This window comes from Ambystoma mexicanum, chromosome 4p, assembly GCF_040938575.1.
Source record: "Ambystoma mexicanum isolate Mex_15411 chromosome 4p, UKY_AmexF1_1, whole genome shotgun sequence".
Taxonomy (NCBI): domain Eukaryota; kingdom Metazoa; phylum Chordata; class Amphibia; order Caudata; family Ambystomatidae; genus Ambystoma; species Ambystoma mexicanum.
The window spans coordinates 604,849,266-604,865,409 of NC_090927.1; the positions used below are offsets into that span (position 1 = coordinate 604,849,266).

Sequence of the window (16,144 nt, forward strand, 5' to 3'; positions counted from 1 at the left end):
TTCACCTCGTAACTAGAGTGTTTTGATCCTAGGCAAATGGTTTTATCTCACTGTGCTTCATCTGCCAGATTTCGGACAAAAGGTATTTTGTTTTAGTTGAGTGAGGTCGGGTGGTGTTAGAGTCGATTTCCATCTTTGTATGATATTCTCTCCACCTGTGAGTTCCCCAGCACTTTTTGCTTGACTCTTGATTTTTCTGACTTGATTTTTAGAGAGAAGCAGTCACTGTAGGCCAATGAGTAGGTGTTTTGGTAGGCTAATGTACATTCTGCACGGACAAGCAAAATGAGCCTCCATCACGCTGACTTTCTGGGGGATAAGCAAGGAAAGGGAACAGTGTTTCCAGCATCCACAAATGCTTAGAAACAGTTTCACTAATGGTGGTGAATTGGGGTTCCAGTGACAGAGCACAATTGATAATCTTCCCAATGTGACACACAACAATTTCATATCATCATAGATATTTGTTTAATGTAATTTCAATAGTGATTTTGTAATATGCGTTTAATGTCTGAGTGGCAACTTCAAAGGCAATAGTGCTAATCATATCACATGTTACATATATGACATTACATAAAACATGGTTACGGATATGGCTAGCCTTGACTGCTCTTGATGGAGCTCAAGTGGATCCCGTGAGAACTTCTAAAAGTTTATAGACAAGCATTTAAGCCTGAACCTGGATCCCAAACTGACCAACGACTCTTTGGGCAGATGTCGCAGTTTTAAATGAAGAAGTTGCGATAAATATACCAATAACTTTCCATAGTCACAAATGTTGCAAAATAATGTTTCTGAATTTGAAACCTGAATCACTTTTGTAACGTCATATATCAAGTTCATTTAGATTAAGATACTTCTGACACGCGTATGCTGGCCTTCCCTCACTCCCTCTATCTCTTACACGCCCTCTGCCACCCTCCCACTAGCTCCCATGCACTCCCTCACTCTGCATACCTCGTCAATCTGAGTGCATCGAGAGACCCACCCATCACCAAGCACTATCTCCCTTTGAAGGATGTGAAATATGCTCAGGGCTGCCTTCAACTCCTCAAAAGGCCGGGATCCCAATTAGAGGCTCCAGTATGGGCTGCACACTTACCATGGACTCCTGCAGGAGGACTTCCAGTTTATGCAGGCTGCTGGACTTGTCACAGCTGTACTTCCGGAGCACGGCGTCCTTCAGATGCTTTAAATAATCCATAGCTTCTTTGGCATCATTGAAAAACTAGTGGGAACAGGAGAGTCGTCTTTTAAAACACCGACTTTACATAAAAGAAATATCTACACATGCTAATTCTGGCTAAACCATTTGGAGAGTACCTTCAGTGCTTAACTGGATTCTGATCTGTGCTTAAAACTATTGCCATAATTAATAACAGCATAAAACATAGCAAACATTACAATCTCCAAATGTATGATTAGTCATGGTGCCCCATACTGTATCCTATACGCTTTCTCCCTGTGACCTGAGCTGGTTTATGAAGGAAAAGGCAGGGGGGCGGGACTGTAAAGTAGATGCTAGCATGATGCATTGTAAATCCTCCAGCTCCTCTGAAGGGTCCCTCAACAACAGGCAAAAGAAGCAGTGCCGGTCCAAGTGCCCTGAGTCCCCATTGTGGTCACCTCTATTACTGTCCGGCTTTAAGAAACTACAGATGCTGAACTCATAAACAACTCATATGTTTTATGTAGGCACTGCACACTCACTTTCAGATCCATTTATATTAATCTTTCAAGCTGGGAGAAATGCGAGCAGTGGGTGCACATTTTACTTTTATTTTATGTATTTGTAACACGCCCAAAGGCCCAGAAGCATAGGGGCGCACATAAACACAAAGGACATGATCCAGTAATGGTAGGACACATATATAATCAAGAGGAATTAAAACAGCCAGAGGAGGACAGAACCAAGGTGTGTTTTTAACAAACGTTTGAACTGGTCCAGCAATTTAGTACATTTTAAGTCAGGAGGTAGTTTATTCCAGAGAGCCGGGGCTGCGTGATCAAAGGCCAAGTGGCCAACCCGCTGCAAACTATAGCAGGGAGCAAGCAACAGACAGGAACTGTTCGGCCTCAGACTCCAGTGTTTTGATAACCAGCACACCCTATCCTTCAGATACTCTGGCTGGCACCATAGAGATATTTATGGGCTATAACTAGAGTTCTAAAGGGGATACAAGATCTAACCGGGAGCCAACGGAGTGTTTGTCGTGCCTCCAAGACATGGTCCTTAAGAGCCAGACCCGGTATGATTCGACCAGCTCCATTTTGTATGGTCTGCAGTCTGGTTAGATTTTCTTGACCGACTCCATGCAGCAGGCTACAACCATAGTCATGTTTTAAGCCAATAATTGCTTGAGCAAACACAGGACAACTCTGCTTAGATAGAAAAGGACAAATCTGTCCAAACAGTCTAAGGTAATATGAACAACTAGAGACAATGCTTACTAGTCAAATGTGCATCTAAGTATACCCCCATAGTATTAGCTTTATGAGATACCCCAATACAAGTACCAGCAAAATCGAATTTGTTGTAATCAAGGCCATTTTATTCAAGCGGGAAGAGGTCCCCACTAGAAGCAGCTCTGTCGTTGCATCATTCAACGCCAGAGAACTGTGCACCATCTAGCTTTGGATAAGTGTATATGTTTGGTTGATCAAAGCAACATCTGTGGCATAATCACCTGAGATGGGACGACGGACTTGCGTGTTGTCAGCATAATTGCTTTGCATAATGCCTTTCTCATCCAGGAGATTGAACAGGGGTTTTGTGGAAGGATTGTAGAAGGTGGGTGGGAAGCAAGAGCCCTGCAAGGTTGCTGCCTGCTGCCCTCTTTTTAGGGCCCTTAGCATTCTACACCAAGATCAAATAGATCACCATAACAGAGCAGAGGAACGCCAGAGTGCCCGGTGCTGCCTGCTTTTTCCCTGGTTTTGCCACCATACAGAACAGAGCAACCAGACTTCAGACACATAAGTACATCAAGACCGGTAACTCCACCCACACACCCTCAACTGTTGAGCTAGAGGAGGGAAAGCAAAAAAGCAAATCTTGGGCTCCAAATGATATACATTACCATTCCAAGGACAAACATTGCAAACACAACTATGTAGCCTTTAAAGACAGCTCAAATGCAGGATTGGGTCAAATGAGAGGTCTGAGAGTTCAATACAGACATATTTTAGAAGAAGCAATGCACTTCTGCAGGCTCCCTATGGAGATATAACAAAGGCAATTATAAAAATGGATTTAAAAAACATAAAGGCATAAATAAATACACCACGTTACTCTCGAATTAATGAAGGGAAACGGACAGCCTAATTCACCTATATAGACGGTCTGTTCACAGTAGAAAACACGTGACTGGCGGTCGTGATGTTTATTAGGTCAGCAGAGATCCTTTGGGAAAGGTTTTGTTGTGTACGGCTCTCCTAATGAAGGCATCAGCAGGCAATCAGGTGCCGTGTTCAATGCTGTGAGTTACAAAGGCATGTGGTAGCTCCTCTATTGAGAAAGTACATGGGTCAAATACCCTGTTCTATGGAATGTCTTCCACTCAAGAGTGTCTACAACCACATTTTAGCTCACTGGACCCTTCACAGAGGAGAAATAACCATTTGCATATCAGTCTTTGTCCCACCCACAAGGGCAGTCCAGCACCTAAATGCTAGGCAAATCTCTAAACATGAGTACCATTAGCAACCACAGACACATGTTTCGGCCTATTCGGGCCTCATCAGTGAGGTGAATGTGAGCCTCTCTAAGACACAGTGAGCAAGGAGTCCACATCTAGATTACCCTGGGCTACTTAGGGTGGAACCCCAAGTTTTACAAAGTTACAAAGGCGTGAGTGCGCCCCTCTACTGAGACACTGGTATCCTGTGGCCAGCTGTAGGCAGAACAGGATACGCACAAACTGTGGATAAGTCAGAGTTCCAGAGGATTTCTTCTGTAACAAGTAAGTACAATGCTTCTCTGTTGGTAAAGGGATTCAGGGACTTTGTAGAAGGTTTGTTGAATGTGCTCAAGGATTAGGCATGGGCGAACGGGTATAGATGAACACCAAAACACTGGAATCAGCACTCCAACAACAAAGGAGGGACAGAATGACTCATGGTAAGTATTGCCATGAGTCCCACAGTGTGTGAGGGGTGATTAAGATGTGGAACCTGGGCGCCTTCACGATGCAGCAGCTGCAGACCTCGTCGCCTCTTCCTTGGTCATGGTGACGAAGGGAGGGACTCTTTCTGTTGCAGCAGCAGTCAGGAGAGGGGACCCCCCAGCTTAGGATTCTTCATGATCCAACTTGGATCTGTGGTTTTGGCACCTTTTCACAGACACCAATGAAAAACGGTTGCTGCCTGGTCGATTTGCCTCGCTTGCTCATTCCTGCACTCTGGTCAGGGGACTTTGAGGAGTGGAATCTTGCGTCTGGAGGTCCAGATGGAGTCCACAAAAGTTTCAGTAGGATTTGTTATTGGAAGATGATGCACTGCAGGATGGTCGCAGGTCCCAGTGTATTGGCGGTGTGCAGCCTGGGAAGGTTGCAGGTTGTCATGGGATGGCTCAAATTGCAAGTCATCTTAGGCCTGATGACGCCCACCAGTCCAAGGGAGGAAGTCATCCTCTTCGGAGAGACCCTGTTGATTAAAAAGCAGGGTCAGGACAGCAGCAGTCTCTCCGCTCACTTGAAGGTGCTGCAGGTGTCTCTGGGCGTCTTCTTCTTTAGATCTTCAATTCCAATGTTCAACTGTCAGTGCATCAGGAATCCCACCTCTTATACAGGAACCCAGCCAATCAGCACTCCTGCTACTTTCAAACTTTAGGGGTAGGAGGGGGCTGGATGTCATTTCAGGATATCCAGCCTCCCAGTTGGAACTGGTTCCAGGCAGGCATGCCAGAAGACAAAGACCAGCAGAGTTACGGGATACGCTCCTGCTTCCTGTCCTCACAGACACTCTGGAGCCTCGGCTGGCTTCACAAAGGATTCCTGCTGAAGACAAAAGTCAAACCAGGACCTCCCCCACCCAGCACGACAGAAGAAGGACCAGGAAAGGATAAGCAAACAAGATATGGCTACAAAAGAATACACAAATTAACAAGGGGGATCCTGGGAGTCCCTCTGCCAGACATTAGTCCTGGTTACGAGAGACATACCCAGAGTCTTTAGCTCACTATCTTTCACAGAGAAGAAATATCCCAAACATATCAGTCTTTGTCCTGCCCTGGGGCAGTCCAGTACCGAAATGCTAGGCAATTCTCCTCTGAACAAGAGTACCAACAAAAACCCCAGACACGTGTTTCGGTCTGGTTGGACCTCATCAGTAGAGTGGATCTGTGCCTCTCTAAGAATAGTGAGCAAGGGGTCCATGTCTGAATTCCCCTAGTAACTTAGGGTGAAACCCAAAGTTACTTAAATATGCAAATTAACAAGGGGGGTCCTGGGAGTCCCTCTGCCAGACATTAGTCCTGTTTACGAGAGACTTACCCAGAATGATATTTTTTAACAAAGGATTACTAATCTGTTTGGATATGGGGCTTCCTGTCCCTGTGATGAAGTGCAGAATCCATTTAACACTTTGAAGATTTTTCATTAGAACTGCGATGTGTGGAATATATAATTGAATTTATTTTCAAATCTTATTTTCTCTTCAAAGATTGAGTGTGTCAGGTGTGAATTGAAAACCTCTCAAAGCCGATGATTTTCCTTTTTTGAAAAACGAAATATATTGAAACTAATGCACATTATCTTTTAATCTTTTAAATAATAATGATTAGTAAATTCAATCAATTCAGTCCTCATTTGCAGCAAAGAGACTAAAACAAAATGAGACAAGTCCTTCTTGGAGAGGTACTTTGGATGAGTCATTGTCATTGGCTTTGAGGAGGTCTCCCCCTGCCTTTTATCTTTCTTGATCGTCCACTCATCAAGCTTTGCATGTAGAACCTCCGAAAGGGTTTCAGCAGCAACCTGGAGCTAATGGTATTGAGCTGGCACATCCCTAGGTGAGGCCTCCTGGAAACACTAGGTATATATCTCTGAGAAATGACCATGGATTCTTGCCCTGCCCAAATCACCTGACAAATGCCATATTTTATCCAATGGGCGCTGGCCTGATGAGCAAAGTCCCAGCAAGCTTCCTCCTACATTTACCAATAAGGTCGAAACATGTCTGGGGATGTTTGTGGTCTCGTGCAGAAGGGATGTGACTTAGCATTTCGGGCTGGACTCCCCCTTTGGGGTTGGGGCCATGCCTGATTTGCATATGGTCTTTCACCTATATGTAATGGCTTCGCAGGTAAAGAACGATGGTCTGGAGGGTTGCCAAGAGCAATTGGCAGAGGTTTAATATTAATGTTAAACTTTACAGCCATTACCTCTTTGTTTTTGCATTCTCCTACATTTTAGCAAGATGGGGTGAAATTTGAGACAGCTCTCAACCAACATACTAAGAAAGATGAAATGAGCATGTTTTCTTTCTCTGACCTAAATAAAATCATGCCTCACAGCAATTTTAGAGAGAAAGAGAAAAAGAGAGAGAGAAAGAGAGAGAGAAAAATGTAAAGACCTACAAGAGCACTACGCTCCTCCTCATTAGAATGGTTAGGACACCAGTCTTCAAACTTGAAATTGTCTGGGAAGAGCCTTCCCTGTACAAGCAGCAAAAATGTGCAATTCCCTTCCTGTGGACCTATGACTGCAAATAAATTGGAACAGTTTTCTCCGACAGCTGAAGACTTTCTTATTTCATTGAGTAGTCTCTGTTTTTGACTATTAGGCTGACCTCTAAATGTCCCGTCTATTTTTGATGTCCTGTGTGCATGTTATGGCGCCCTGATACCTGCGGGTTTCTGGCACCATACAAACAAATATATAAAAAGAGAGAAAGAGAGAAAGAAAAAAAGAAAGAAAGAAAGAAAACAGAAAAAGAGAACGAGAGCCAGCAAAAGAGAGAGAGAGAGAGAGAGACGAATGACTTCTAAATCGGGGGTTCCCTTATGACCCCTGACATCCAGTTCCCAAAAACACACACACCCAAACACGCACAACGCAACACACAAACACACCAAGACACACACACAGCAACACTTACCTGTTCTCCCATGCCTTTCAGCCCCTGTGTGCACTCATGTGCGGCAGGGGCATAACAGTTTGATTTAGAAATACCGCTCTGTACAATCACAGAGCTGTCTTTCTAAATCAGTCTTCTTTGAATTCAGGTTAGTGAAAACTATCATTTTACTTAGTACTGATATGGTGCTGTTAGGCCTTTTCACCATAACATGCTATGCCTTTGAAGGTCTTTTAATGCTTTGTTATACCTTTACTGCATTGTCATGATTTGTAATGACTTTCTATACCATTTTAAGCCTTCAGGGATGTTGGTTATTGTATTGTTGCAGCTTGTCTGCATCTACTGCCTAGCTGTGTGTGCTGGCCACTACACTCATCAACTATCCACTCCCATGCTACAAGTTAACATGTGCTATCGTCCTCCATCCCTACATACACTACCACCAGCCATACTCTAAACCTCTCCCACCAGCTTGTTACACAGCCCTCTAGCAAGCATCAATCCATCCTAACTCTACAGGGAGACTTCATTAGTAGCAAACTGAAAAGGTATCTTGACCGTGGGCTCACTTCTCGCTACACATACCCAAAGTTCCCTCACCACAACCCACCTGGAAACACACCAAGACAGAGACTGGTTCCTGCCAATCTGCATTCATTGGCTTAATAGCACAGCAACCTGCACTGCTGCTTCTGCTAATTACCAAACCCAACCTATTTGCTGCATACCCCAAAGTGTCAAGAGACCGCGGAAATGGTGGCTGTGAGCTATATAAAAGGCAATACAACAACTAACCATTATTTTGATCTGATGAATAAATCATATCAATACCTCAAAATATTCCGAATTTTCTCTTAAATGCTGTTCCACACAGTGACAAAGCTGCAAAATCCAGCTCCACTGAGTCTGCATGGCAGCTCTGTAGGCCTGAAACAAAAAAGAGAAACACAGAAAGGTTTATTGAACGAAGGTCAAGAATGCCAGTGTTATCCTTCAAAAAGAAAGGCAATGTTTTAGCAAACGTACAAGAGCTAACCACAACACAGGGACACTTAAGTAGGCACAGTTTGCACAAGTTATCAGTGACTTGCATGCAACAGAATCCGTTTCTTGCGAGCTTTCTCATTTTAACTATCAAGCATACACCTCTGAGCAATACGCAGAAATGTTGCATAGTCCTCGATATCTCGCAGAATAAAGAAAATAATTAAAGCTCAATCCCTTATCTTAAAGTGTGAGTTGTTAAATTACCCTCAATATTCACATACCAAAGCAAAGGAATTCTTTCCAGAGCTGGACTAATATTGCAGCTACCCGGAGTGCATTGCTAAATGATTGTTGAGGGTATGCTACTTCCAGTTAAATGCAGCACACCATTCTGTCAGGAGAGCGAGCAATCTCACTAATTAAGGACCAACACAATTTAAAAAACCCAAAGGGCCTCAATCATAAAGAGTTCCTCTGTGGAAAATTGGCAGCGCGTATCCCACATCAAGAATAGACACACACACACTTAACGAGGTATGAAAGGACTGCTAGGTGCCAGCCTAATGGGGCCCAACCTACACCATATCCTGTGGGGACCAGGAGGCAGCCAGTCTAAACATTTCTTACTGTGGCATGAAATTTATTAATGGGCATCCATCAATTTTAAAGCATGCAAGATATGTATTATTACGTGGCTCAGCTGGCATTTTGTTACACCCAGTCTAGCCATTTCTTACGGTGATATCACTGTTTATTGGGCATCTATGATAAAGCAAGCATGATAATAGACTGGCATTTGGGTGCAGCCAGTCTAGCCATTTTGCATGATGACATGGCATTTTACTGGACATCTACGATAAAGCAAGCATGGTATATGTTACTGCATGGCCAGACTGGCATGTTTATGCAGCCAGTCTGGCTATTTCATCCTGTGGCATGGCATTTTGTTTCAGGGGCCTCTATGGTAAAGTAAGCATGCTACGTATTATTATGTTGCTAGACTTGTATTGTGGTGCCCCATTTTATCCATTACTTACTGTGGCGTGGCATTGTTTTATGGGGATCTATGATAAATATTATGATGATGATAAGTGTTATTACACGGCTAGACTGTCATTTTCGTGCAGACAGTTTGGACATGTTTTCTTATTGTGTCATTGCATTTTTAATGGCAAAGTCAACACGAGTATGTCCTTGTGTGTGGATACTGCTATATATTGGAAGAGCAAGCCTGGACCTGTTTTCTTATAGTATCATTACTGCCATTATGTGCAGAGCAAACATGAGTATGTTCTTATATGGGAATACTGGCGTACATTGGTGGAACCATCATGGGCATGTCTGGACACAGCCCGCATGAAAATGTTTTATTACTGGCATTAATTGTGGCCAAAAGCATCATGAAAATGTGTTTGGAAATGCTCCTGTGCACTGAGAACAAGAGAATGTTTGTACATGGGGATACTGACATATACTGGCTATACTATGGTCTGGTTACTGTGCATAATATCCTGTGCAGAGTTGGCTGGTACATTTGGGTTTCAATACTCACGAGTCAGGCGCATCCCCCTTGTTTCTACGTTAGTTGAACAATTTAAGGTTTGATTAAAATACATTCTTGCATCTTTCACCTAGTACAGTGCGCAGTGTGCCCCTGAACCAGCATAATCATCATGCACATTGCGCATGTGTGGTGGTCCAGGCTGGCTCGGAGAATGGCATGACACATGCTTTTCTGCATAGCTTGGAGGGGGCACCCTCAGGATGGCTCGGAGGGGGGGGCCTCCTCATTTTTCTGGATGTCCATTTGATGTAAAGGCACTATTGTAGCATGTCAGATTACATCGGCGAGCTTGCACTCAGAACACTTTCAAGAAATGTGCTTGATTCTGTATCAGCTCATGCTCTGGACTAGAGTCAGACAGATCATTTGCATTGCATTTCACAGGTCAACAGCTGGATTTTAATATTGACCTTCACGCCAAAATGCTCCCACCTCTAAACACTGTAAAACAAGTGTGATTGTTATCAAATTGAATGGAAGGAACTGCATTGATCAGGAAGGATGGGCAGGGGCAGCCCGGCTGGGATTTGAACTTTGGTCCTACAGGGTGTGTCTGGTGTGTATGGTATGCTATCAGTGCTTGTGTAGCACAGATATGGCTTAAAGAGGCATCTTGATGCTAAAACAGTCTCTGAAATACCAAATCTGTGGTACAAGAAGAAACTGTGAAGTTATTGTGCGAGAACGAGGGTCTTTGGTCTCTGTCAAAACTCCAAATACTTCACAATGAGGAGTAAAAGGTTTGGCTGCCTGTACAAAAAAAAAAAAAAGTGTCCACCCACCTAGCATATGGTTTTTCTCCAGCATGGATCTGGCATGGATTCACATGTTCATGAATATTCCCCGTCGTCAGGCTGGGAATCGTCGGTAAAAGAAAACAGTTTTACACTTTAGCTTGAAAACTGTATTTCTCCTCTAAACCAATCACTCTCCTTCAGGTCATACTGCCCCGTCCAATGACAGTTCTCTCCCTAAGCTCCAACCCTGGTGGCCATCTTCAGATTTGCTAAGTACATAAAAGGCAGTATGGACCAAGAAGAGCCACAGATGGGAAGGAGGGAGGGTTTGCATGTGAATCCATGTGAGACCCATCCTTGAGAACAAGAGTTACAGGTAAGTAACTTGAACCTTCTCCAGCATGGGGTCTGGCATGGATTCACACGCTCGCGAATAACAATTACACAGTGGTACAAATACACAACCACTGGAGGTGGCAAGGCTCTACCGAAGTAAAAACACTCCACCCTGGAACAGACTCACCTCAAGTGAACAGGTTGCATTGCAGCGCTTGGCCGACTCAGGTCTCCTCCCTGGAATGCCTATCAACGCAGTAGAACCTTGTGAAAGTGTGTGTGGACCTCCATGTAGCAGCCCAGCAAATGTCAAGCAGGGACACACCAGAGAGAAATGCTGTCGTTGCTGTAATGGCTCTGGTGGAGTGGGCTCTCGGCCTGCCTGGAAGAGGTCTGTTAGCCAGATGATGACAGTGCATGATGCAGCCATAGAGACACTTGGAAATGGAAGCCTTCGACAAGGCCTTCCCAGTATTCATAGGTCCAAAATTGACGAACAATTAAGACGTCTTCTGAAATCCCTTTGTGCGTGCCATGTAGAACTTCAAGGCACGAGAAACTTCCAGTGAATGCAAGGCCCTCTCTGCTGGCGACTACGGATTCAGGAAGAAGACAGGCAACACCTAAGGCTCGTTCAGGTGGAACTCTGATGGTACCTTCAGGATAAAGGTGGGATGTGTATGCCGTACCACCCTTCAAGCGTGGAAGGACAAGTACAGCTGCTTTCAAGACAGGGCCTGGATCTCCCCTACCCGCCTGGCGAAGGTGATCGCCATGAGGAAAGCCGTCTTCCACAACAGAAACTTGAACAGAGCTTTATGCATTGGTTCAAAGGGCACCCCCATGAGTTTAGTCAAGACCACATTGAGTTCCCAAGCTGGAGCAGGAGCCTTCACCGGCGGAAAAGTCCTGAAGTGGCCTTTGATGAACTCCTTAACGAGTCTGTGTGACCATATGGAAGGCATACCTGGTGTCCTGGTGTGACGGAAATGGCAGATAAGTGCACCTTGATGGAGGCATGAGCCAGTCCATCCTTAGCCAATGAAAGCAGGTTTGGTAGGAGCTGCGGGGCGAGGAGTGATCTTCTGAGTCCGGCACCATGTAGAGAAACGCTTCCACTTGTGGCCATAGCACGTCAACATTGATGAGGCTCTGGCCTTGGCCAGGATGTCCTTACATTCCGCAGGTAAAGAATAATGTCCAAATTCTAGGGCTTCAGGAGCCAGGTCCTGAGGTTCAGCTTCTCTCGGTCATGGTGCAGAATCGCCCCTCCTTCTCTGGAGAGAAGACCGGGAAGTAGTGGCAGCCTGATGGACAGAGCGGCCGACAGACGTAGCAGGTCTGGATACCAGATTTTGTCGTGGCCATGCCAGTGCGATAAGCATAATCTTGCAGCGACACTGTCCGAGTGTGTTGATCACTTGTAGCAGGAGTGGGAACAGAGGAAAAGCGTACAGGAAAAGTTCCTCCCACAGGAACGTGAACACGCCACCCATGCTCCTTGGCTGCGGGAACCTGCTGGCCAACTTCTGACACTTGGAATTTGTCACCATCGCAAAAAGCTGGATCTGGGGTTGACCCTATTCATGGAATAGAATATGTTCTTGGTCCTGGAGAAGCTCCCACTCATGGCAAGAATGTAGCTCCTTGCTGAGCGAGTCCGCAATGGTTTTCTTGGTGCCCGCCAAGTGAAAAAGGGCCAAGAAACAGGTCCTGATGAATGGCCCAGTGCCACAGATCCTGGGCCACCCTGGAGAGAGCCGGAGAGCGTGTTCCGCCCCGATTACGGATGTAGAACATGGTGGTGGTGTTGTCCGTGAAGAGCCTCACCACCTTGCCCCAGAGCGACCACAGGAATGACCTGAGGGCTCAGAAAATGGCCTGAAGCTCCAGCACGATGTGGAGGGTCTTTTCTTCTTTACTTTACTTTATTTCATTGTAAGGCGCTACCAGAGTGGCCCGGAGGCATACGGGTGCCGGGAACTAGGGTCCCTAGGAGATGGTTATAGACAGAAAAACAAACAAGTACTTGGGCCTGTTGTGCTGGTTGTACTGCCACTGCAGTTATCTAAATAGGTGTGTTTTAAGTTTTTTCTTAAAGCTGTCCAGGCACATGCAGCTCCTGAGCTCATGGGGCATAACATTACAATTTCTGGGTGCTGCCACCCAAAAAGCGTTCTTTTGACCCATAGACAGATTAGCTGTTGGTACTTCTAAAATCTAGACGAGATCAGACTACACACTTGAGCTTTCATGCAAAGGGTCTGATCAAATAAGACTCCCAGCATTTGTATCTTGTCTTTAGTTGGAATTTCATGATCTGCAATTAGGAAACTTTGATATTCTCCACTCAACTTATTAAGTCTAGACCTGGAGCCTATGATTATCAATTCAGTTTTTTTATGGTTCAGAGCCAAAACGCTCATACACATCCAATCCTGAATGAAGTCATAGATCTCTTTAAGCACGTTGGCATCTTCCTCGTAGTTTCCTGTCAGAGGAATGAGGCATTTTGTGCCATCCGAGTAATTTGAGAAGCAAATCTTTTCCTCTAGCATCTGAAATAGCGGCGTAGTAAAAGTATCATATACAAATGGTGATAAACAGGCGCCCTGAAGAACTCCAAATCTCAGAGGGACTGGCTGGGCCTCTGCCCTGTTACTGCGCACCCTCATGGTTCTGTTTCTGAAAAAAGATTGCATCCCGACCACAGCTTGATCACTGAAATTGACCACTTTTTGTGATCTGTTTAAAAGAAATGGATGATCCATTAAATCAAATGCAGCCGACAGATCCATGGTCATCAACATCATAATTTGGCCTTCGTTTATCTTTATCAGCATATTGGACTTTAAATCCAACAGCGCTGATTCCGTACTGAAACCTGGTCGAAAACCAGACTGACAGTTGTTCAGAATAGTGTGGCTCTTCAAATGTTCCAGTACTTGTTCATAGGCCACCCTATCCAGTATTTCTAGCAGGAAAGGGGAGGTAGTTGTGGGCCTATAATTTGTGGGGATCATGGGATCAAGACCTTGCTTTTTTAGCGGAGGGCAGAGGGAGAAATCCAAGCTTCCTTCAATCTTGTAGGAACATAGCCTTCCTCCAGGGATGCATTAACACTTTTAGTGATAGTGCTGCTCAATATTTCCGAACATGCCTTAATAGCTGTAGCTGGAAAGTATCCCCTTTACACGAGGATGGCTTGAGTTTGAGCAAGATGATTATTAGTTCATCCTCCGCAATGCTACTAAAATTAAAGACTGGAAACCCACAGGTGATCTTTGATCTTGACTTCTCTCTTTACTTCTGCCTCATTAGCGATGGTAGTGTGTACTTTCAGGACTTTTGCTTTCTGAATGGTGGTTTTCATTTTTACCACTTTATCTACCATGGCCTCCTGGATGCAGGCACACCATTTGGAATCTTTGCAGATATTTTCCTGCAGAGTGTTCAGCGGTGTCTCTTATTCTGGCCGTCATAGGCCTCCGGTGTGCAACTGTCCAGTGTGTGCTCCCCAACCTTCCAAGGTGAGCATCCGTGGTGACTGTCTCCTGGTAAGGAGGGACTTGGGATGGGGCCCCCTGCGTGAGACGAGAGCACACACCCCACCACTGTATAGCTCTTCAGAACTCCTCGTTGAGGGTGATCTTGTTCATCCAGGATCCCGAGATTTGCAGCCACCTCGCATCCAGAAACTCCTGTAGAGGCCTCATCTGTAGTCTGCAAAGGAGGACGAGGTTGATACAGGAGGACATCATGCCCAGCAGTGACTTCATGGCTTGCATAGTAGCCGACCGCGCTGATGACAGGCGCCGCACCTTCGCTAGGATGGCTACCACCTTCTCTACCGAGGGAGACAACAGGCAAGTTACTGTGTTGAGTTGGGCTCCCAGAAACAGAGCATTCTGCGATGGCTCCAAGCAGGATTTCATATAATTTATGAAGAATTCCAGATCCGTCAGCAGACGCATGGTTCTCGCCAAGTGCTGGCTCACCGGAGCATGGGAGCGGGATCGGACGAGCCAATCGTTGAGCTAAGGGTAGACTTGAATGCCCACGAAGATGAAGATGCAGCGCCACTAGAGCCAAGCACTTTGTAAAAACCCTTGGGGCCGATTTCAGGCCAAAGGGAAGCACCTTGAACTGATAGTGTTGCCCCTGGAACACGAACTGCAGGAACTTGCAGTGCTTCCGGTGGATGGGGATGTGGAAGTAGGCATCCTCCAGATCCATAGACGCCAGGAAGTCTCTTTCCTCTAGTTGGCCGAGCATGTTCTGCAACGTGACCATGCTGTATTTCTGGGACTTCAAGAACTTGTTGAAGCATCTTAGGTCCAGGACCCGCCTCCTCCCTCCTGACCTCTATCGGACCAGAAAGTATCTGGTGTACACTCTGGAGACCTGGAGGAGCTGTGGACGGGTTCTACTGCCCCCTTCTTTAACATGGCGTGGACCTCTTGCAGCAGCTGCGCCACATGTTATTGTCGAGCCACCGGGGGGAATACGAGGTTACCTGCGTGGGAACTCCAAGGTGTGCCCCTGTTCGAGAGCATCCAGCACCCATCTGTCGGTGGTGATGGACCTCCACGCGCGGATCAACCTCACCAGCCGCCCTTCCTCTGGGGTGCACAAGTGGGGGTCGGAGTCCACGGCTGGTTCAGGACAGTTTTGGGGGTTGGGTTGGGGCTCTAGCTTGCAGGCGGCGTCGACGCGTTGCTCTGCTGCCGTATGCCTGAGTGTCCTCTGTAGGCTTCCTGAGTAGTGGAGCAGGAAGGCTGTTGATAAGGGGTGGTACATCCCTTGGAGGACCTGCCAGACTTTCCTCTTGAGGAACGAAAGGATGACGAACAATATTTTGGTAGGTTACCCAGTGAACGTGCCATCTCTGTGTCCGTCTTGATAATTTGCAGAGACTCATCGGCGGTCTTGCCAAAGAGGTTCTCTCCATCGAATGGCATGTCCAACACTTTGGACTAGACATCCAGTCTGACACTCCATTGCCCATTTGACGGAACCCGGTGTCCGCAATGTCCACCGCCACTATTATGCCATGGTCACTTTCCCCTCCAGGAACAGCATGCAGAGTTTCTACCTTCTTGTCCACAGGTAAGAAGTCTTAAATAGGGCCCAATTTATACCAAAGTTCCCGATCATAGCAGACAAAATGGCCAGGGTGTTTGCGGCCTTAATGGTGCTGGCAGCAGTATAGATTATCCTTTTCCCCCTCACATCCAGCTTCTTCCCCTCCTGGTACGGGGGCACCATAAACGAAGATGACAGGTTTGCTGAGCATTTCCTGGCTGCCGCTGAGACCACAGAGTCGGGTGAAGGCTGGGACCTAAGGCCATGGGGCCCGAGTCCGGAACTCTGCATTTCTTCTCAAGCCTATCCTGCTTGGGTGGAGCGGTGCTCGGATTCTTCATTAGGCCCTAGCCCT

The 16,144-nt window shown here is 46.0% G+C and overlaps 1 protein-coding gene across 20 annotated transcripts in view; it reads right to left on the reverse strand.

Annotated features, from left to right (window-relative positions):
- The window catches only part of DST (dystonin), a 2,190,048-nt gene that overhangs the window by 929,435 nt on the left and 1,244,469 nt on the right, over positions 1-16,144 (reverse strand). For all 20 annotated transcript variants that reach the window (XM_069606170.1, XM_069606155.1, XM_069606164.1 and 17 more), the window contains 2 exons: positions 7,912-8,007; positions 1,103-1,228 (listed from right to left, as the gene is read on the reverse strand). In XM_069606170.1, coding sequence (XP_069462271.1) covers positions 1,103-1,228; positions 7,912-8,007 — 222 coding nt within the window. The remainder of the gene's footprint in view (positions 1-1,102; positions 1,229-7,911; positions 8,008-16,144) is intronic.